The sequence below is a fragment of the Numida meleagris genome, chromosome Z, assembly GCF_002078875.1.
Source record: "Numida meleagris isolate 19003 breed g44 Domestic line chromosome Z, NumMel1.0, whole genome shotgun sequence".
NCBI classification, from domain to species: domain Eukaryota; kingdom Metazoa; phylum Chordata; class Aves; order Galliformes; family Numididae; genus Numida; species Numida meleagris.
In genome coordinates, this window is record NC_034438.1 from 63703390 (window position 1) to 63726280 (window position 22891).

Sequence of the window (22891 nt, forward strand, 5' to 3'; positions counted from 1 at the left end):
GTGCAATTCCTCACTAGCCACTGACATCCAGACAATCCCCAAGCAGCAGCAGCCCTCCAGCCAACTCTCCCCAGTGTTATTGTTCTCCATGGCACTACGCAGTATGCGACACCCACAGCCAGTTTGGGTCAGCTCTCAGTTTCTTGTGAGCCTCAGCATCCTGTTCTGACCTCTGTGGTGGGGAAGATCATGGAACAGCTCCTCCTGGAAGCTACAATGAAGCACACGTAAGGAGGTAATCTGGGACAGCCAGCATGGCTTCTCCAAGGGCAGATCTGGTGTCACCTGTCTGGTGTCCTTCTATGATAGAGTGACAGCATCTGTGCACAAAGGAAAGGCAACTGATATTGTCAACCGGGACTTGTGCAGTTCTTTTGTCATGATCACACAACACATTCTTATCTTCACATTGGAGATAGGAATGTGAAAGGTGGACTATTGGGTGGATAAGTAATTGGTTGGATGGTCACAGCCACAGGGTTGTGGTGAACAGCTCTATGTCTAGACAAAGGCTGGTGACAAGTGGTGTCCCCTGGGGGTCTGTCTTGGGACCGCTATTCGCCAACATCTTTATCAGTGACATAGACAGCAGGATTGAGTGTACCCTCAGCATGTTTGCTGATGACACTAAGCTGAGTGGGGCAGTTGACACAATGGAATGGAGGGACACCAGGATCCAGACATGCTTGAAGAAGTTGGCCCATGTGAATTAAACGAGGTTCAGCAAGGCTAAGTGCAAGGTACTGCATTTGTGTCACAACAATCCCAGTCATATGCACAGACTTGAAGCAAAACTCTCTGACAGCAGCCCTGCAGAGGAGGACTTTGGGGTCCTGGTGGATAAAAAGCTGGACATGAGCCAGTAGTGTACTCTTGAAGCCCAGAAAGTCAACTGTATCCTGGGCTTCAACAACAGAGGGGTGGCAGCAGGGAGAGGGAGCTGACTGTCCCCCTCTACTCTGCCTTCGTGAGGCCCCATGTGGAGTACTGTGTCCAAGCCCAGGGCCGCAGTACAGAAAGGATGTGGAGCTGTTGGAGCGGGTCCAGAAGAGGGCCACAGCACGATCAGAGGGCTGGAGCATCTCTCTTATGAAAAAAGGTTGAGAAAGTTGGGCTTGTTTAGCATGAAGGCTCCAAGGAGATCTCACTGCAACTTTATATTATTTGAAAGGAGCTTACAAGCAGGAGGGGGATTGATTTTTACATGGTTAATAGTAACAGAATAAAAGGAATGGCTTTAAACTAAAAAGAGGGAAGATTTAGGTTACATGTTGGGAAGAAATTCTTCACCCAGAGGGTGGTGAAGCCCTGGCACAGCTGCCCAGAGAAGCAATGGATGCCCCATCCCTGGAGGGGTTCAAGGCCAGGCAGCATGGGGCCCTGGGCAGCCTGATCTGCTGGGTGGCAACCCTGCCCATGGCAGGCTGGCACATAGCTGAGAGGTAGCCTCTGGACCTTCCAACACCAACACCTTTGCTAACTATGCCAGCAAAGCTACAAGCTGGGAGAGGTATAAGGGATACTGATATACTACCTGATAATGTGGGTGGGAAGTGTTGGGAAGCCACCTCTCAGCTGTATGCCAGGAAGGCTATACTCTGGGAGAGGTATGAGCAGTGGCAAGCCATTGTTGCCCAGGAAATGCCGGTGTTTGACTGCTCCCATTATTGAAAAGCTGAGAAGGCTCAGTGTTTGCCCTTCCCCACTGGGAATGGTTTGGGCTCAGAACAACTGGCACAATCCCAAAGCTATAGCGGAAAGAATCACAACACTTGCAAAAGAACGAAAATTGCAGCCAGAGAAAGAAAAAGCCACAGCGTGCTGTGCTGGGAGCAGCACTGATGACAGCCCAGACAGAGACATGTTTGATTAGATAAACTAGTGATTAAATGGTTAAATCCTTGCAGGAATAAGTGAAAAGCCTGCAGAGCCTGTTAACTGCTGAATGTAATACCAGTTAGTAACTTCATGTGGCACTGTCAGATGCATTAGATCAGGAAGAAGTTTTGCAGTTTAAATTATAAGAAAATGAACAAGAGATAGTCTCAGAAAGCAAGCCAGAATTTTTGAGTCTGGCTAAATCAACTGATAAACAGAAGTCAGGTCTGGAACCCCTATACCAGATTACGGAGTTAGAAATGAGTCAGGAGATATTTTATCCTGAGAATCCTGGAATCAGAACACTGATCGAAAGAGAGACCACTGATGATGGCCGGGATGGAGGGGCCCAACAGGTGGCTGGTTACATGAATGGCGCTGTACTAGGAGAGCTTTAAGTGGGCCATCATCAAGCCCACTTAAGCCATTCTATAATTCACAATCTGTGGCGGCAGGGCAGTATGGGAAGCTGAAAAGAAGGAAATTAAGTCTATCCCAATCAAAACCAGAACAGTTGCTTTTTCACCAATTGTCAGTTGTTGTCCTTTGTCCATTGCTCAACCCATTGCACAATCTGATCCAAATTTCTCTCTAGGTCTTCAGGAGTGTTGCTGGGTAACTGGTGTACAATTTCCTTTCTGTATGACAACATAGCTTCCTCATAAAGAGTCTGAAAAATTTCACACTGAATATTGTCTTGTAGCTTTTTCCCTTTGTAGCCCCTAAAAAAATAAGAACAACACTAAGAGAGAGCCAGCCTCCGATATACAAAACTATACAATATTTTATACAAAATCAGTATCTTACAGTGTAGAAAAAAATTCCAATGAAGATTACACAATAGTAATTTACTTATTTACTCTCCTCACACACCTGCTTTCAAGCCTGTCGTATAGAAATGAGTTGTCTGTACGAAGTACAAATACTATATGAAACCAGTGTTCAGGGAAAAAATCACAGCCGTGGTAATCAACAATAACTCCACCCTCACGCATTTTGTCTTCCAGTTCATCAATTACCTACAAAACAAACCACGGAGAGGTATGTCTACATGAAATCACAGATGGTTGAAACAAATACAAAAATACTACTTTTTGAAGCTGAACTTACCCTGTCTTCATCCAAAATTGGGCATTCATACTCCTCATCAAAACCTTCATACAGTTCTTCTGCAACAAAAATAATTTGTGCATGTTTGTGAGATAGCAGGAGGTATTAAAAATATTTACAGTTATGTTTACTGTGGCTAGATGTCAGCAAAAGATAGCATGGAACACTTCACTTACAAGTTTATATTTATTAATCCATGCAACGTAAGTTATTGTTGCAGAAAGGTCTCTTTAACAAATTCCACCCAAAATTTTTCTATTAAGAGAACTCTGTCACATTTTCATTCGCTATATAACACATGCATTAGAAGCAGGGAATGACACAATCACAGAATCCCAGCACTATCCTGGTAACACGGCCCACCTTCTTTTGCCAGATCACCCACGCTGATGTAGGTTAGCCCGGTCCTTGATGCAAGCTCTTTGCCGAGGGTGCTTTTGCCAACACCCGGAGTACCTGAAAACAAAAGCCCACATAGAACAGTCAGAGACAGGCAGGCAGCTGTTCAGACAACCTTCCAGCAGGAGAGGAGCCAAGGAGAAAGCTTTCTTCAGCTAATACCAGAGAGTTCGCACAAGAAAAGAGGCAAAAAGAGGCATGAGAAGGAGAAATATATGTCCAGCACACCTGGAGCGCTAAACGAAACAACAACAAAACCAATCCCAATCACACGAAACAACGAAAACTCTCACTTCGTGCACAGGTGTGATTCTGAGCGGGACGGGAGAAAAGACAAACCCACTGTCCCAGCCCTGACACCGGTCCGCTACCTCACAGGGCCGAGCGGCACACGCGGCCCCGCCATTCCCCCCTCCCTGCCGCCACGCGGCCCTGTCGAGCTCCGGCTCCGCGCTGTGGGTGAGCACGGAAATCCGGCACGGCTCGGCCCGGCCCATCCCGTTCAGTCTTGGTCCAGCCCGGCCGCGCACCGGTCAGTAAAATGTTGGGCCGCCGCATCACTCAGCAGATGTGAGAAGTCCCGCGCTGCCGGTGTCGCACAGTGATGACGTCACGCGCAGGCGCCTCAGCGCGCAGGCACGCCGCGGGCAGCTAAGTGGAGGCCGCGGGAAGGCCGCGTCGCGGCGGGAGGGGACCAGCTTCGCTGCGCGTCGCGCGTCGCTGCCCCGGCGGGTAGGCCCGGGATGTCCGGGAGCACGGCGGGGCGGCAGCTGGCGCCGGCGGAGGTAGGGCTTGGGGCAGTCGGTTTAAAACCGAGCAGAGGCGATGTGAACTTGACCTTAATGTAGGAACGATGTTTTTACACAGCTGTTTTAAAGCAGCTTATGCTGTTTTGTTGTTGTTGTTATTTTTCATCCGTATTTCTGTTTTAGCTTATGTTTCTGCTTTAACTCCTTTATTTGAATGAGTTTTAGCAGAGCTTGCAGCTCGTTCTGGTTTCCAATTTGCTATAAAATCATCTGTCACAGAATCTAAGGTGTAACTTTAGCTTTTCCCTAACTCTTAAAAAGTTTGTAATTTCTGGAGTAAAAAAAGCATAGTTATTAAAAAGATGTGGTTGGAGGATAAGAGAAGGAATACGCAGGAGTGAAAAAACATCTATTATGGTAACTGTTGTAGAGGCCTGTTATAGAGGCGTTGTAACCTTAGAGCACATCTACAGGAGGGCCACAGAAATGATCGCAGGGATGGAACACCTCTCCAGCGAGGGCAGGCTGGGGGAGCTGGGGCTGTTCAGCCTGGGAAAGACAAGGTCTCTGAAGGGGAGCTACAGGAAAGAAGAGGGCAGAATCATTAGCAGGGTCTGTGGTGACAGGGCAAAAGAAGATGGTTTCTAACTAAAAGAGGGGAGATTTTGCTTGGATATAAGGAAGAAGTTTTTGACAGTAAGGGTGGTTTGGCACTGGCACAGGTTGCCTAGCTAGGTGGTGGAAGCCCCATCCCTGGAGACATTCAGGGCCAGGCTGGAGGGGGCTCTGCACACCTGATGGAGCTGTAGGTGTCCCTGTTCATTGCAGGGGAACTGGAATAGATGGCTTTTAAGGGTCCCTACTCAAACAGTTCTGTGATTCTGTAATAATTGCTAGTGTTTGTTGCTAGCTGGTAGTACAACGGTCTAAACAGCCTTTCAGTGTTAATGAAGGTCTTTACAAGGTATTCTCCGTACATGCTTGATACAAATCTCAAATTTTCTGGAGGCAGTTGTATCTGTTTAAAGAGGGAAGGATAATGCTATAATAATAGCAATTTCTTGTATTTTACCAGGTAACAGATTGGTTGGCCCGTTCGTTTGATGATTTCTTTGGAAGTGCTGATATTTCTTCTAGTGCAGTTCCTGAAAAGTTACTCAAAAGCAACTCCAGAAGAAATCATCAGCGGAAGAAAAACCTGTCTGCTGTGCCAGGATGTAGCAAAAACAAAGTTCTGCCAAGAAAAAGAACGAAATCATCCTCAGTAGATCTGCCTTGTAACAAGTCCAGACAAAACTGGAACCAGTCTCAAGACGAGCCATGGGTAGATAAATACAAACCTGAAACTCAGGTATGAGAGATTTTAAGTGCAAATTTAGTGGTAACATTACATATAATGCTTTTCTTTGTAATCCATCTTGATTGGGCTTTAAATATGTCCTATTTTATAAGGGCAACTAAGTTTTAATTTGATTTATATACTGTCTGTAATGAAGGTTTTAATGTGCTATGTATCTGTAGGAGATATACCTCCTACCAGGCTTCCTGAGAATATAAAACTACTGATGTTTCCTGTCCATCAACACCTAAACTTTTGAATCTGTTGTCAAATTTGACAGCTATGAATACAAGGAAAATCCACAACTAGTGAAAGGAGAGAGAGCTGAGTTAATGCAGCACTTGTATTTTGTATTTAATTTTTTAATAGTCCAGGTTTGGAGAGGAACTGAGTCACAAGACTAGAAATTTATAAAAAATCTATGTAGTATTAGAGTCAGTAGGGCCTAGCAAAGATCAGTTCTAGCAATAGCTGTAAAGCTTTTTTACACAATCACGCTGGACTATCATGTTGTTACTTTAGGAATCATAAATCGTTCGATATTTCCATGCTGCAAGGAATGGAAAATTGGTTGTGTGAGGAAACAAGCTCTAAAACCCTTAATTTACTTAATTTACTTCTAAAACGTAGTACGTGTAACTGAAACATACATGTACATTGCTGTTATTTTAGTCAGCCTATATTCTGTTCTTGAATTTCATCATTAAAGTTCTAGAAACTGTAATGCACACATATAAATGCATTTCATACATTTCTAATCTTATTTTAGAATGACCTTGCTGTGCAAAAGAAGAAAATTGAAGAAGTTGAAACCTGGTTAAAAATGCATATATTTCAGAGACAGCCAAAGCAGGTAATTTTGCTGAAATTAGCAAGTAGAAGTATAAAATTGTCTAAACAAATTGGATTTAATTTACTTTAATTTCAGAAAAAAAAAACCAAAAAAGCAAACAAAACACAAACCAACCCTCAGCTTTTTATGAAGTAGTTTTATTACGGTATAAGAAATCTCTTAAGAACATAGATTAAGTACTAAACTAATGTAAAAGCTCTACTCTAAGAGAAGTAGAGATGGAGTCTGTTTTTGCTCAGCAGCACTATTTTCTGGCATCCAGTCAATTCATACCTTCAGTTCCATGTGTTCTTACAACTGCATTTCATCTCCAGCAGTATAATTTTAAATGGCATGGCAAACTTCTAGTCACAGTGACTTGATGTAATAGGATTTTTTTAATTTCTGGATTGTTAAGAGGCATTCTTGTACGGATGCATCATTTACTGACTAGTGTTCTTCAGACCCGATTCTCCTCTTCCGTTTATATTACGTTGGTATGCATGTGGTAAGAAGTTAGCCAAGGAGATGCTGGGAGCAAGCCTTGCAGAGTTCTGTTCTAGCTCTTTCTGAGTACTGAATAGGTAATTAAAAACTCAAACCATTTACCTGTGTTTTTATTTGTAAAAGAGAATCATTGCTGTACAGAAGATAAAAGAACTCAAACAGTATTCATCATCAGTCAGCGTTTAATCTTTATTCCTAATGTTTGGGATTATTTTCTTTCTGTGTCAGGGTGGCTGTGTTTTGCTGTTAACTGGTCCTGCTGGCTGTGGAAAGACAGCAACTATACAAATATTAGCAAAAGATCTCGGTGTTCAAGTGCAAGAATGGACCAATCCAATATCTTTAGACTTCACAAAAGAAGACTTAAGAAATGTATCTGGCTATGGTAAGTATTTTATTTTATTTTTTCAGATAATTCTGTGATTTTTTTATATGTGACAGGGACAAAAGAATTAAAAAAAAATACAGACTACAAAGTCAGATCAATGTCTATATAAGCCACCTCCTTTGGAGTTCAGTAACGATGTTACTTCTGCTTTTATCAGAGAAGGGATTTAGTTTATACAGCGTTTACTCCAAAGTAGTTTGCAGTTCATACAGAGAGCAGTGTAATGTTTTGGATACCATTTGAACTAGTTAAATAAGAATGTGTCTTTGCCTGAGTCGTACATTGAATTCTACCTTTTAAAAACTATTTTACATGAAATATGATTGTCAAAAGGCTTTGCTATTGGTGTTCAGTGGCTGTTATCTGAAAGCAGCATGGGTGGGTATTAGCTCTTGTGGGTTTTTTGGATTCTATTTGGTATAATATGGAATACAAATTCTTAATTAGTTTTCTTTTTCAGACTCAAATTCTCATGCGTATCCAAGTCAGGCCCAAGCAGCTCTTTTTCAGGAGTTTCTATTAAGAGCAAATAAATATAACAAACTTCAGATGCTTGGGGAATCCTCAGAAAATGATAAGAAACTTATTCTTATTGAAGTAAGTGAAAACTTTTATAATAATCTTGACATGCTAACTAGCTGCTGCTGGAGGATTGATGTTGGCAAAAGTTTGTCTGCTTTACTGCAAATGAGTTCTTTATTACTTTTCAAGCCTTGATAGCTAGCTGAAACCAAATCCTACCTATGCTTAAACTACATAATCTAATTGCCAGGCAGAAATTGCACACTAATTCATGTAGGGAAATAAGTAATGGATAATCAGAAAGTGAAGCAATATTGAAAAAATCACACCATGTTTTGCTTTCTAGATATATGTATGTATATAAAAAAACATATGTAAAAATTACATGTTAGCTGAGGATGCAGGAAAGTACAGAAGTACATGAGAGTTAATAAAATCATAAGGCATTTGAAATTTACCTTTCTTGTAAGCCATAACAGGAGATCCAGGAGAAGGCATTACTTTCACAAATTCAGGAATACATCTCACTACTACATCCTTTTTTAACTTCTCATTGTTTTCTGACAGGAAGATTTTATAAATTAATTAAGTAACCTGTAAACTTTCAAGAAAAAGAACAGAAGAGGAGAATTTCTAGCTTAGTAATGTTGTCTACCATATAACTTAGGAAACGTAGTTTCCTGTGACTTCTGTTCATAAAGTCATGTCCTTGTCTACATTCTCTCATATTTGATATATACTATATCTTGCCTTCTTCAGTATAGTTGCTACTTTATGTATATCTGTTAGTTTTGAATAGAATCTTCTAGCAGGCAGTGTTGTCACTCAAGGCTGTTTCTTAGGAAACAAGAATAGAAAGAAAATGCCTCTTCTAGGTAATTGTTTTTCCATAATAAAAGAAAGAATGCTTTACTCCCCCCCCCCCCCCCCCCCCCTGGTATCTTCATCTTTAGCCACAATCAGATTTAGTTGAAACCAAGCTAAACAGCAACAAAAAACGTGTAGCAATGTAGCATGCCTTAAGTCAGTCTGTGGGAGAGAATATTTACATCTGAATGTAATGACAGCAGTTAATTTGTTTTGAATAGGACATGCCAAACCAATTCTATCGAGACCCTAGCAGTCTACATGAAATTCTCAGGTTAGTTATAAATAAGTTTTTAATGGTTAGCCTTAGCCACTTTGCACTCTAGTGTAGTTTGAATCCTGTTACACTTATTTATTTTTCACTTTAGGAGATTTGTACGTACAAGTAGATGCCCCCTTATATTTATAATGTCAGATAACTTCAGTGGAGACAGCAACCAGAGATTACTATTCCCAAAAGAAATTCTAGAGGAGTTGTGTATATCAATTATTAGGTAAGCTCTTTTGTCTCATTAAAAATTTATTAAAATAAATGAGTATTCAGAAACTAATTCATTTTTCAATGGAATTTAACAGTTTCAAGCCTGTTGCTCCAACGAACATGATGAAAGTTCTTAATCGAATAGCCACTGCAGAAGCTAACATGGTAAGCTGTCAAAACTGTTAACTTCTGCACAGTACTGAGACCAAAAGATTTCTGGCTTTTATATCTGAAATATTTTATTCGTTCTTGCTATTTGCTTGATCTTTGTTCAAATAACAGCCTTTTGCCCCCCAGGAGGGAAAACTTAAAAAAAAAAAAAAAAAAAAAAAAGTCACAGCAAAATGGCACGGAAGAAAAGGGAAAGCCATCTTGTTTTTAAGATGAGTTCCCCTTGAACCTTTGTCTAAAGTTGCCTCTGAAAATTCTGCCTTTTACAGAATCCATATATTTAAAACAAATAATAGGAACAGAAGTCACTTTTGTGGTATTCAGTAAGACCTGAAGAGGTCATTAACCCAAGTCTTGTATTCTCAAGCTATTGGATTAGAATCTAGTCTAATACTGAGTGACAGTTATGAGATAAATTTGTGTGTTGTTTTCCCTCGCCTTGAAATTTAAAATATGGTGATTTATTCAGCTGGGGATCTTACCTGGCCTGGACATATACTGAGTTCTAATATAGTCTGTTCATGGTCTATATTAGAGATGAGTATTATTTTTACTATAGGTACCCAAATATGACTTTTCCCACTTAATTAGTTTGAATGTTGCATTTCCTTGTAGAACAGAGAGAAGAATTATGCTCCTGATAAAACTTCTCTGGAGTTGCTTTGCAAAGGTTGTTCAGGTGATATAAGAAGCGCAATAAACAGTCTCCAGTTTTTTTCTATGAAAGGTAAATATGATTTTGCTGAAAGTGAATGACATTTTGACCACTTCCACAGTGAAGAAAAACTGTTCACTGTTGAAGTTCCATTGTGTGGGCTGTGTGAAAAAGTTCTTAATATCTTGCTGTGATGAAAGGGAGAAGGTTTTGTTGTCGTTGTTTGTTTTAGCCAAATATGTTGGTTATTCTGCTGTTTACATATAATCTCAATACTGACTACTAATAATACACATAGGTTGTTCTAAAAGTAGTGCTTTCTGTTTATTTCCATGGAAGCTGTGACAGGTACAAAGAGCGCAATATACTATTTGATAGTGCAAGTTGTCTGGTACAAAGCATTCTTTTTCAACTTAGTCACCACCATTAGCTGTACATCTTTTGAGCAAGAGCCTGGGTGGTGCACTTGTAACAATCTGCACTAGTGTAGGTGAGGCACTGTCACTGCTGCTGAAACACACCGCTCACCACCTCACTGTGCTCGCACCTACAGTTTGATCTCCAGAAACATTCAGCAAGCAATGATCAATGTCAGTGGGTGCCGTTTTTTCTGCATGGAGGAATTTGGTGATGTACTTTTGCTTCAGCTGCACTTCCATGTCAGAGACCATTTTGTCTGACTCCGTCTCTGCTGCCATCTGTCACACGGCAACAACATGTCATGGAATACTGATGGGAAGGTTCAGCCTTTACTGGCATCCCACCGACATCCACCTCTGATGTTGTGGGCCAACATCATAAAATAGGAGGCATTACTTTTGGAGCAGCCCTCATGTATTTTCTGTGTGTCTGCTGATGGGAATTAATGCAGTGATCCCTTTTCCTCTTGATATCTTTTATCAGTATGTGTTTACTGATGGAAGCTTTTATGATGCAACCTTAATTTGAAAGTGATAATTTCTCCGCTTGCTTCTCTTTGTACTTACCTCTACTTATGTAGCGTTTCTGAAATAGCCCACTGAATTCTTGTATGTAATTTTTGAAGTGATTGATGGTAAACTGAAAAGCTGTGAGGTAGCATAATCTACTCTATTGACTGGATAGAATAACTTTCTTGTTAAGTTCAATGTAATAGTAGCCTTCAAAACACAGGACTAGACAGTGTTCAAATCAAACTTAAATTGGGATTATTTCAGATCTTCCCATGTAGAAAGAAAAGACTTACTACCGTGTCTTTTGTAAGCACTGGAAGTCAGAATGTGTAAAGAAATAAAATGTATGGAAGTTACGTAATCTTTTTTTTTTTTTTTAAGTCTGTTCTTTAGCGCATGTAGTTCATTCTAGGAACTTTTAGATGGTGCCAGTATCTAAAGAGAACTTGGGTGAGAACAAAGGCATACATTCTCTTTTCATATTTTTTTTCTCTAGACGCTGATGAAAAGATCTTCATGGTTAATAGAAATTGTTTAGTTACTCAGGTGTGTTTCAGTTAGATAATAGATAGGCAGCCAGTGATGTTTTGGAGACTTCACCTCCATTTTCATCTCCTGAATGCCATCAGAATGCAGGATTTGCTTTTTAAGTATATAATTTCTTTGTGCGTTAGGTATATAAATAATGTATTCAGTTTGGTGATATTAATGGGTAAAAGGGATCTGTAGTAATCATCAGAGAAGAAAAAGCTTACTGCTTAAAGGATAATTTCATCTAGTTTGGAGAACATTTGACAGCTGCTAAATCAAATTTTGGATTTGATAATTGCAGAAAGTGTAATGGGAATACTATCTACGTATATTTGCACCTGCCTTACTTGTAGTTTATTTATAAAGGAGAAATTTCTAACTTAGGAGGCACACAGAGCTAGAATAAGTATGCAAGAATACCAGCTTCTCTTTTAGAATGGCACCTCAGCTGTGACTTAAGGGGCAAAGTGGAATGAAACATGCTGATTTAGGTAATGGGGTTCCCTTCCTAATAAATGAGCTTTCTCTTAGTGACTGCGTTTATAAAACTTTCTGTATCGTGGATTTTATTTATTTATTTTACTGTAGGTACTTTACTCTGTCTGTGTTGTTGCTTTTATTGGTAGACTGCTCATTGGAGAAAGACTTTTGGTCGAGGAAGAAACGGAGCTCCACACTAAAAAGTGAAACAGCAGCGTGTAACTTAAGAAAGAAAAGTAAATCAGATACTTCAGAAGACCAGGCGATACAAGCTATTGGTGGCAAAGATGCTTCCATCTTTCTTTTTCATGCTCTAGGGAAAATAATTTACTGCAAAAGTAAGAAAAGTTACTTATTCTTCCTTTGTTAATGAGAAAACCATGTCAGCTGTTAATAGCTAGCCTTCCCTTAAATAAGGCTAGGGTGATCTTTAACATATTTTGTCACTGGTAACAGTATTATACAGCAATAAATATTTTTGGTTGCTGAGATTGCAGCTGTCTGTATATAGAAGAGAAAAGTAATAAAATACATAACTCTAGTTGCTTTAGGTCCATGTGCTGTCATGCACACAAAGATAGACAGCCATCCTATTTGTTGCTTTGCCCAAAAGCAGAATTTTCTTTTGTGCAGAGTACATAGTTGTGTGGTTATGTTCTGTTCTCATCTGTTTTCTTAGAGGTTACAAAACAGCCCTGCAGCCTTTTAGTTGCTGCCTTTCCTGTTTGGGTTTGATTCCTTTTGCTGTCTCTTTCCCCCTACTTTTCATTTCAAGTTCTTGGTTCCTTTGAGACCTGTGTGCCTTTCTGAGCTGAAAGGCTCTTTGACTTCTCCTTTTAGTACTCTGTCTCCCTTTCCACTTCTCCAAGATACTTTTCTCTTTACTATTTCTTATACACACAGCTCTGTAAACTTACTTCCTCTCTTGACCATGTATATGGTTACTGTCTTTTTTTAACATTTGAAAAATATCAATCATAAGAATTTGATGTTTATGCTGTATTACAACCTGTAGTCAGCTAAATCAGAATTCATAATGCAGTTTTTCCACCTTTGCCTAATAATTGACAGAATCTGCCCCCAAACCAATTAAGAAATGGTGAGATGAGGGAGTATGGAAGGTCTTCAGGTGGATTTTATTTTATAAAGCATATTATAACTAATGACATGCTGTTGACAATATTGACGTGGGCATGAACTCTTTTATACAAACTGGGAACAGTGCAGCCTAGGTCAAGTTAGAAATCATGCTTGGTCTGCATGAAGGTTTCTGTTCATGAAGTTGCATGCTGTTCTTGCTCCCATCTCATCTATGTTCTGATTTTTTGAATGTAACATCTGAAATGTCTTTTTTTATTTCTTTACCCTAGCTTTTTAGTAGTATGCAGCAATGTAACTCTATTTCTGGTACTAAAAGATTATGGATTATACAATTCCTTTTAGGAGAACCACTGTCAGAATCTGAATTTCCTCAGCTGCCTTCTCACTTATTACAACACCGTCGAGACACATTGCTTATCCATCCTGAGGTACATCTACAATTTTGATTTGGATAGAAAAACAAGCAAACAAACTTGAGCGATTGATGCCAATTCTCAAGCACAGTGGCTTTCTCATTAATCTTAATACATGTATACTCAGTCTATCTAAAGAATAATTAATCTGGAGGGAACTTCTGGAGGCTAAGTTAGAAGACCAATCAGGTTCCCAGTCCTGATGAGTTTTGAGTATCTTCAATAAATCAGAGAGAACCTGAGACTTCTGGTGGGAGGTGGACTTTTTCTTGCTGTAGACTGTGCCCATTGCCCATCATTCTTTTGCTGTGCATGATCGAGTGGAGTCTTGAGTTCACTTTTCTGTTATCACATGTTAGAGGGTTGAAGACAGCAATGGCTCCTCCTCTTCCAGCCCCTCTTATCCTTCTTTAGGAACATAGAAGCCTTCCTTTTATATATGAATGGCTTGGGGACCTTAAAGACTATCTAGTTCCAACACCCTGCCATGAGTAGGGTCACCTCTTACTAGACCAGGCTGCCTAAAGCTCCATCCAACCTGAGATCTTCCAGGGATCATCTTTGTGGCTCTCCTCTGGACCTGCTCCAACAGGTCTGTGTTCTTCAGCTGGGGGCCTCAGAGCTGAATGCAGTACTCTCGATGGGCCCTCATGAGGGCAGAGTACAGGAGTACAGGGGGAGAATCACCTCCCTCTGCTGGCCACTCCTCTGTTGATAGTGCCGAGGGTACCGTTGGCCTTTTGGGCTGCAGATGCATGTTTCTGGGTCATGTCCAGCTTTTCATTCATTGGTACTCTGAATCTCTTCTCTGCAGGGCTGCTCAGCTCCCAGCCCAGCCTGTACTCATGTTTGCCCCAACTGAGGTGCAGGACCTTGCTGCCTTGCTGAACTTAATGAGGTTTCCGTGGGCCCATCTCTCAAGCCTGTCAGGGTCCTGATGTATGGCATCGTTTCCCTTTTTGGGTCATGTGTGCCAGTTCCCTAACCATCAAAATGTATCATAGTTTTATAGGATGCATTTCCTTTCATACTGTGTAAAATCTGAGCATCTTTCTTGTCCCCCATAGGATATTGTGGAAAAATCACACATGTCTGGAAGCATGTTTAATTTATACCTTCACCAGAACTATGTAGAATTTTTTACTGACATAGATGATGTTGTGAGAGCCAGTGAGTACTTGAGCACTGCTGATGTCCTTTGTGGTAACTGGAGTGTAAGTGTAATTTTACACATTATATTTGTTTTCTTATACATTTCTTGTGCAACTTGTCAGCATTTTGTTGATCACTGTATGTTATATACACTACAGTGTGTATGCATATATATGCATATATATACATGCTATAATATGGTATTAAAAACACTTCATAAAACAATGTAAAGTATTCTACAAAGTGTTTTTGAGTAGAACAAAAATGTGTTAAAATGTGTCAGAGGCTGTATGTTTTTTCCCTGGAGAACTTGAGCTGGTGTTCTGTTTGGCTCTGACTAGAGATTCTGCACTAACCTAAATACATACAGGGCATGTTGTGTCACTGAAGGTACAGGTTTGTTTTGGTTCGAATGAGATGTGCTATGCACAGACCCTGAGTTCATCTAATGCCCAGCTTTTTTTCTTAGTCACGGCTTGTGATGGAAGAATACAGTACATCTGTGTCTACTCGAGGTGTGATACATTCAAATACATCCAGAGCCTTTGCCCACTGCCAAGGAGGGATGGGGTTCCGGCCCTTACACAAACCCCAGTGGTTCTTTATCAATAGCAAGGTAAATGCTTGATGTTTTGAGGAAGTTATTACATTTCTTAGTGATTTTAGTAGTATATATGAGGTTTGCATGCAGAGCTAAACTTGTCAAATACGGTATTTTGACATAAGCTACTTCTGAAGAACATTTGTATGAAGAGGTCCATTTGTATTGTTTATTCCTTCAATGGAAAAATAAAATGGAGTCCCCTGATAGTGTTCCCTTTCTCCAAATTGGCATACTTCTGGGATAGTTTTGATCCTAAATTACATGGTTATTGTTGAAATACTATGAGGTATTTTTAAAAGTAAGTGTAACTTGAGCAGTTTAAACTGTGTTAAACCCTTCTGTAACAAATTACTGCTGTGGTACTTGGTGTTTTTAGAAGTTGGTTGTTTGTGAGAGGCTAGAGCTCTTGGCATTTTTTTTGCATTTGAATGCGTACCTGCCCCACTGTGCCTGCTTGTATAGTTGGGGAATACAGTAATAAAAGGACAAAAACTTCCAGAACCCTCTAATGTCCAGTGAAAGACAAAAGTGAAGATATCTACCATTGTTTTGTAATCTGTGTATCTGAACTCAAGTGTTTCTGTCTTTTCTGGATTAATTCCTCAGAAGCCTGTGCACAGTCATCCAGAAGACCAGAAAGTCATTCTGCTGTTTATCACGCTGAATACATACATCAGTTCTGGTTTAGCAGGGCTTGTACTTGTGGTTGTTTATTTTTTTTTTCCTCAACTCTTACAGTATCAAGAAAACTGTGTTGCTGCAAAATCTCTCTTTTCAAGCTTCTGTTTACCACCAGAGTGTCTTCAGACAGAGCTATTGCCTTACCTTGCAAAGTTAGCAAATCCAATGAGAAACGAAGGTAAGATCAGTGTAACTCTTAGTTTTAGGGTTTTTTTTCCAGATATTAAAGCATATTGAAAAATTTCAGCATTACCAGGCTGTTTAACTTGGTTAAGTCAGGAAACTTGCCCTCTTCACCTCCCTTTTTTCATAGGTTTATATTTGTGAGGGTACTGGGTAACTTGGTGGAGGAAAAAAAAAAAAAGAGTAGTTATTTTAGTCTTAAGGCTTCTTTTGAGAGCCCTCTAATTAGGAGACTTAGTGAGAAGCCTTTTGGAAATGCAGAAGACTACTCTAGCTGTATCTTCATTGCTTGCCGATGCCTTTCAAATAACATCAAGTCTTAAAAAGGCTCTAAGGAGCCTTTCCTAGGAGAAGTAAATAAGATCAAAGTTCACAGTGCTTTGTTGACTAATGTAAGATAATCCATGAGAAGGCAATTCATGCAGAAAAATTTTTCTTTGTATGATACATAATTCAGAAATTACTGTTCAGACAGCTGGGTCGCTTACACTGTGATAATTGCCTCTAATAAAAAGCTTTGTCTTATCTAAGGCTTTGCCATCCAGATGAATTCATTTCATAGGCTGTGTATTAATAACTACAGAATAATTTCACAGCTGATGAGTGTTTTATTTTATTGTGTATGGAATCTGTAAACATGTTATGGCAGTTATTTAAGGTATTTTGATGGCCAAATTACTGCAAATTTGTACAAGATCACTTAAATGAACTTATGAACTACTTATTTTCCAGTGTGTTTAATTTTATGCATGTTAAGATGTACTCAATATGATACTGATTATTCTTTGTTCTCAGCTCAGATTGCTTTTATCCAAGATGTTGGGAGGCTGCCACTGAAAAGACATTTTGGGAGGTAAACTTGCCTTTTACTTTCTTTAAGGGAATAAAAAGCTGTCTTTCTTTTCTTTAACATATATCGAGGAAGAACCCTTTCATACAAAAAATGTAATTAGTGTATATCTGTGGTGTGATACTTTCCTCCATTTCCAGCATGACCATTTCTTATTTTGGAAGCTAAAACTGTTTCCAGTTCAAGTCTGTTTGTAATTAATATGTTGCTATTAACATTGTAATTATAACCTTACTTCTAATTCTTGTTTAGTTTTTCTTTTCCATTGTACCGAATGTTAGTTCTGTGTGCTGAACATACCCATGTTTGTTTAGTACGGCATCTGGGTTAAACACTTTTTTTTTTTGCAATCAAGAAGATTTAAGTGAGAATAAAAATGAATTGATATAACAAATGCAGTGTGCTTTGCCCATTGTTTATCATGACATAAAATAGTACTGGAACTTTTGACAAAATACTGTGTCTTTTAAAAAAAAAAAAAAAGGCAATTGTACACTTACAGAACTCGAAGTGCTTTCTCTGAAGTTAGATAGCAGTACTGATCTTATTTCGTGTAGTGGTTTCATAAAACTACAAGTATTGAAGTTCCTCCCTCAGAGGAGCACTGCAGTTGCCCCGCTACAGACTGTGCTATGCTCACGGGGCAACAGGCATGATGTGCTACACACTGTGACTAATGGGCTTTCTGAACTAGAGGGATTGTGTATAAAATTAGGACCTCAGTTACTTTTCTAAAATTTCTATCTTAGAAAACCAAATGGTTTTAATCATGATTGTTTTCTGTAGTGAGGGATCACAATTAACTGGATCGAGACTAATTTCTCCTTTTCTGAGCCAAGAGAAAGGGTTTGTCAGGGCATCTGTCAGAGCATCTCATCACCATAATTCTGCTGAGTTTCACTATGAAGTACTGCCCTGTAAGGTTACCCCAGAACCACCCTGATCTCCCACAGATATAATAAAAGCCATTTTGGCTGCTAGTCACGAAGAAACAGAGGCAACTTTGTAATCTCCTTCGCCTAAACCAAAATGTTTATGATTTCATAAATTAATCATAGACTTCCCTATGCCATTAATTTTGTCTGCAGCATACCTCTAAATATGGATAAACTTTTTTGTACCTGCATTATTAAGTTGTCTGTGTACATTTAACTCTATTTGAGGGATTACTTTGAACTTAAGACACTGATCTTTTTCATTTGTTCACTCTTTTGGAAAGGAAGTATAAAGAAGTTTAAACATTTTAGTAGTAAGCATTTGCTTCCTGAACAAATCCTAATTGGAAATAGTTTGTTTTTTACGTATTAAGTAGTCCTTAAAATAATGAATGTACAGCTGTTTCAGGAAGAATGCCTTATTTTTCGATTACAGTTATCAGTGGGATAAGAATAGCACTGTAGTAAAGAAACTAGCACTGGGGAGAGTGAGTGTATGGCATTTGATGAATTGGAATCAGTATTCTGATGAGTTTTGGTCAATAACTTTGGGAGTTATTGAGTTTATTAGTTTATTAATAAACTATTAAGTTTATTAATACTATGTAAAGCAAGAACAATTTTAATGGAGGACTGGTAGAGAGATGCTACAAAAATTGAAGTCCAAATACTAAAAGGAAGATAACATAAAAAGAATTTCTTTTCACTTCTTAAGTTGCCTGTTTCAAGTTCACTTGCTGTCTGTCATGAGGGACATACCATGGGCTGCTGTCAGTCAGTTCTTTGTCAGCAGTTCATGTGCTTGAGGAAAGGAGCAAATCCACTGCCACTGTAAGGACAAACTTCAGGCAACAGTGTGTGTGAGAGATAGAACACAGACATGTTTTGGCATTTTGCTGTTACCATAGCTCTGGTGTGAGGCTCTGTATTGCTTTTCTTTACCTGAGAGAAATTTCTGTCTTCTGTAGTGTCTTGTGCAGCCTATACATAGTGTTGATATGCTTGAAAGGTGTGCACAGAGGTGTAAAACATGATAATGAAGGTGAGGATATAAATAATAATAAAAAAGACTTGTATAGCTTGAATTAACTATGACTGATAGAGGTGTTACTGCCAGAAAATGTGAAAGATGTGCAGCGTCAGTGAACAGGGAGGGCTTGGGTGGTGTGCAGGAGGTGTGGGAGAGGGGGAAGTGCAGTGGTTGGTTGGTTTGGCTGGGTAGGTTTTGTTTTGTTTTGTTTGATGGTAAGTTACTCTTGTAATGGTTATTTTACAGGTTAAAGCTTGAAACACTTACTGATAAAGATCCTGGAGTTCCAGACTTACTTGCTGGTCATGAGGAGGACCCTGCTGACATGCATGCTGCAGAGATGGCGGTACAGATGGAGGAAAATAGAACAAATGAGAATGACTGGGATGGATTGCCCCTTTCATCCAGCCAGTGCAGTGGAAGTGAACTACCATGCAGTCAGCCTCAGCCTGTTGCTGCTCAAGTAGCTATGGAGGAAGATGAATTAAACATAGAGGAATATGACAGTGACTAAGTCCAACAAAATAGCAACCACTGACTTAGCTGATAGATTATTACGCACCAAAGGCCTTTGCTAAAATGAATATGGTCTGCCAAACAGACTTAAGTGGGCTGGGAGGCCAAGTCTAAACATACTGTGTCAGTATTGAGACACATTTCTTCAGCTTCCTCATAGCTTTGCAGGATCAGTCCTGATCAGAATACTAAATCACAGGCTATTCCCTGCCTGTCCTGAGCCATAAAAGTATACTGAGAAGAAGAGAGGATAAATGGTAAATTGAGTAGTTTGTAGCTAATCAGTGCCACTCTTATTTTTTTTTCTCTACACAATTTACTTCGGAGTTGTACACTGTGCTCCTGTTTACACATTTGGTAAGTTATCAGCATTTGAAGGTTTTTCTAAAATGTGTATCTTCAGAAAAATTGTTGTTTGGAAGTTTGAACCTTCTGAAAGAGGAGATTAAAGGGGATATGTAAAAAACTTCCATATCTTGTATTGATGATGTAAATAAAACTACTGTATTAGCACTGTTCTGTAATCTGCTAAAGATATTCTAATGTGTTTATAAATAGACCATATGTTGTACAACAGTTTATTTTGGATTCATTTTTGAAAAATTTTGATAATTTATTGAGGTGAAAATACAACAGTTAAGCAGAAGTTCTTGTCCTTTTTTATTCTGTAGGAAGTTAATGGTGTCATGTAGTTTTTAAATTACAGTTAGGCTGGAACAAAGAATAATCTCATGTTTGGTAACTGACACTCAAAGTGTTTTGTCTTTACCTGAATAGACTGTTAAATACTTCTTGTTGTTCAGGGCCCTGTGTGAAATCATAAATCCCTTACTGTAGCTGGGATTATTTCATAAAAATCGTATCTAACATCATTGTAATTAGTGTTACCACATAAATAAGAAAGCAAGGACCAAAACAGCTTATTTTGAATGTGTGATGTTTGCATTCTGTATCGCTAGCTTACAAAGTTTACAAAAAAAGAACATTTATCCACCATGAATTTAGAATTAATGCCAATATCGAATGCTCCGGCTTTGTCCCCTCTGAAAGATCAGGGTTAGTCTTTATGACTATTGTTTAATTTTGAAGAGGGGGAATTTACATCTTCAATTCCGTTACAGCTTTACTGATTACACTTCTGTGTGTGGGATGCTGTGGATGGGGTGTTCCCTGCTTAGTTTAGGCGAAGACTCAGTTCATCCAGGCTTCCTGCAGGTGTGTGTCACCAAAATGCCATCTGGTGCCTCCTGTGCTCATAGAGGGAATCTAGTACTGAAGGACATTAACATCCCATACTCATTTTCATTCTGCAAGCAAAACGGTGAGCTACTTCATGTTTTTGAGCTTTCCCTATAATAGAAGGAAGTAATAATAGTAACACGAGAGTTCTACAGCATCAGCTACTGGGTATTACTGTTGGCCTTGGCCTTACTAAAACACTCGACACTTGCTTGTTTAATGATAAACTTCAGCAAAAGAGACATACTGCTCTCATCTAGGGCATTCAATATTACTGTAAAACCTCTTTCACATGGAGGTACCACCAAAACCCCCACAGTTTATATTAGAGAGGATAATATTTCATGCTCTGGGTTTGTTTTCTTATGCTAGGGTGCAAAACGTGTGAGTGGGATGAATGTCTCAAACTATGGAAGTTCTAGAAGTGTTGCAGAGACATTCAACTCCTTCAAATGCAAGCAGGTACAAGACTGAGTTACTGCTACAGCCCACTCTCCAACATCTGTAAGGAGAAGAAGAGCAATTTTTGGTTCCCTGAGCAATGTTATCTCAATTACAAATAAGAAAAGAAGCACTTTGAAAAGAAAGCAAGTGACAAAATTCTTTCTTTAAAAAATAATTCATTTAATTTCAAGCTGAACTCAGAAATAATCTGTCAATATATTTAGCACATAGCTTCCATCTGTGCACTGGTGTGATGCTGATGTTTCAGTAACATGCTACTGCAAATAATGTTCAAGTTGTTAAATTTTTTTTCTCAGAAAGGCTGCCCATGTCCTTAAAAGAAAAGTGGTTAGAAACACTGGAAACGTGTGCTTTTCTGAAGCATTATATAGTGTAATTGAAAACAAAGATCCCAGAAAAGTGTGGCCTGCCCTCAAAGGATTATTTTTCTAAGCTGGGAGCAGAATTATCTTTTCTATAAACACAGTAATTACTTTCCAGAAATAATCTGGGGAGTTTTTGATAGAATCAATTTAGTAGCACCCCAATAAATGCAAGTATATAGTTTTTGGTGTGGTCAAGTAATTCCAGCATTACACCAGCCTTTGGGAAACCACTGCAACTCATACTTGGGCTCTTCAGACACCCCCTGTAGGTGATTCAGGGTATATGCAGTGCATATCCACATCACTAGCATGCAAGGCAGCCAGAGAAAGAGCAGCACTGGGTTCACCTGCATATTCCAAAATCGTCCCCTGCACAGCTGGGAGGAGGCGGGCTTCTCCTCTGAGGAAGAGTTATTTAGGAGAGCATTGTCCAGCTTGCCTAACTGATACAGGCTGGTTTGTTTAGCAATGGGGATTAGTATATTAGTTTAAGTACCAATATATTAGTTTAGCAAAAGGAATCCTTAAGTGATAGTTTTAAAACTTTCCATTTCAGCTTTAGTGGGTGAACAGTCTTGTTTTTCCTCAATAATTTTGCACTGGGGACATAGTAGAATACTTTTATCTTCTGCCTCAATGATTTTACCTCATGAGAAGTACTGGAGTCACAATAGAATACTTTAATCTTTTGCCACAAAACATGCAAGGACATTTTCCTTGGGTTCCACATGCATTGTTTTTAAAAAGTGGCTCACTGTGGTCTAATAAGCCATGGAAATCTTCCAAACTGGGGAAAAGTGAATGAAAGTGAGTCAAAGGTTTCAGTGATTAACCTGATGGTGAAAAAAGGGGAAGAAGTAGGTAGGCACTCAGCCACCCTGATACCACTGAGCATGCCCAAAGGGACATAGCACATATCTATGAGTCCTTGAAAAACAATGAATATGTATGCCAGTGTACTGCATATGCAAGTCTTAACTGTATGAATGTAGAACCTGAACTCTGAAAGAGCATGCCTGCTTGTCAAGTCACCTGGTATGTAGCATGGGGACTAAAGGAATGCTGCTTTCCAATGCCTCATTGGAGTTACAGTTTTCTTCCCGGATTTTGGATGACATAACAACAAAGCTCTCCAAACTGAGTTGAACTGCAAAATTCTGCAAGCTGAGGCCCACATAGGAACACCCTTTGTTTTCAGCAAATACCACTGTTCCATGGCAGAGTTTTCTGGGAATTTTAAAAGGAATAACTCATGGATTTGAATCATGTTTCTCATGATTGATCTTTTTCCCTCTTGTCTGAACCCTTCTTTTCTTTTGGCTCAAAGCTTGCTTTCTGACGTATGTTTTGTGATAAGACTCTGATTTACCAAGGAGGCAAATGGTGGGTGTCGCCGTGTGGCAATCAACATCACCGTGTGAACATTTGAAAGCATTTCCTTCAGAGCTGTTTGCCCCAGGAAGAGAGTGCTCAGGAGTGTTTACTGGCGGAAGATCTGGCCTGTGACCAGATAGCA

The 22891-nt window shown here is 39.4% G+C and overlaps 2 protein-coding genes across 3 annotated transcripts; one reads left to right on the plus strand and one right to left on the minus strand.

Annotated features, from left to right (window-relative positions):
• Nucleotides 1143–4031, minus strand: AK6 (adenylate kinase 6). Its single transcript, XM_021381439.1, has 5 exons — nt 3918–4031; nt 3352–3444; nt 2989–3047; nt 2752–2897; nt 1143–2600 (listed from the first exon to the last, which is right to left on the minus strand). Exons 1-5 carry the CDS (start codon nt 3943–3945, stop codon nt 2411–2413), a joined length of 516 nt encoding a protein of 171 aa, XP_021237114.1. The 5' UTR covers nt 3946–4031; the 3' UTR covers nt 1143–2410.
• On the plus strand, nt 4003–20224 carry RAD17 (RAD17 checkpoint clamp loader component). 2 transcript variants are annotated; one of them, XM_021381433.1, is made up of 16 exons: nt 4003–4172; nt 5212–5487; nt 6245–6328; nt 7043–7199; nt 7663–7799; nt 8813–8865; nt 8960–9085; nt 9168–9237; nt 9859–9970; nt 11988–12179; nt 13285–13370; nt 14423–14569; nt 14977–15123; nt 15850–15970; nt 16776–16828; nt 19037–19199. In XM_021381433.1, exons 1-16 carry the CDS (start codon nt 4131–4133, stop codon nt 19046–19048), a joined length of 1815 nt encoding a protein of 604 aa, XP_021237108.1. In that variant the 5' UTR covers nt 4003–4130; the 3' UTR covers nt 19049–19199. The 2 variants fall into 2 exon arrangements, with proteins under 2 accessions (XP_021237108.1, XP_021237107.1); XM_021381432.1 differs by having other exon boundaries at nt 4004–4172; nt 16771–16828; nt 19037–20224.

What these genes read in the sequence shown, in the direction of transcription:
- AK6 (XM_021381439.1), bottom strand. Translation starts at nt 3,945, where the DNA reads ATGCGGCGGCCCAACATTTTACTGACCG. An exon ending in GCCCAACATTTTACTGACCG is followed by an intron (nt 3,445 to 3,917) that starts GTGCGCGGCCGG and finishes TTTTGTTTTCAG; the next exon opens with GTACTCCGGGTGTTGGCAAA. An exon ending in GGGTGATCTGGCAAAAGAAG is followed by an intron (nt 3,048 to 3,351) that starts GTGGGCCGTGTT and finishes TTTTTGTTGCAG; the next exon opens with AAGAACTGTATGAAGGTTTT.
- RAD17 (XM_021381432.1), top strand. Translation starts at nt 4,131, where the DNA reads ATGTCCGGGAGCACGGCGGGGCGGCAGCTGGCGCCGGCGGAG. An exon ending in AAGAAATGTATCTGGCTATG is followed by an intron (nt 7,200 to 7,662) that starts GTAAGTATTTTA and finishes TTTCTTTTTCAG; the next exon opens with ACTCAAATTCTCATGCGTAT. An exon ending in AGTCTACATGAAATTCTCAG is followed by an intron (nt 8,866 to 8,959) that starts GTTAGTTATAAA and finishes TTTTCACTTTAG; the next exon opens with GAGATTTGTACGTACAAGTA.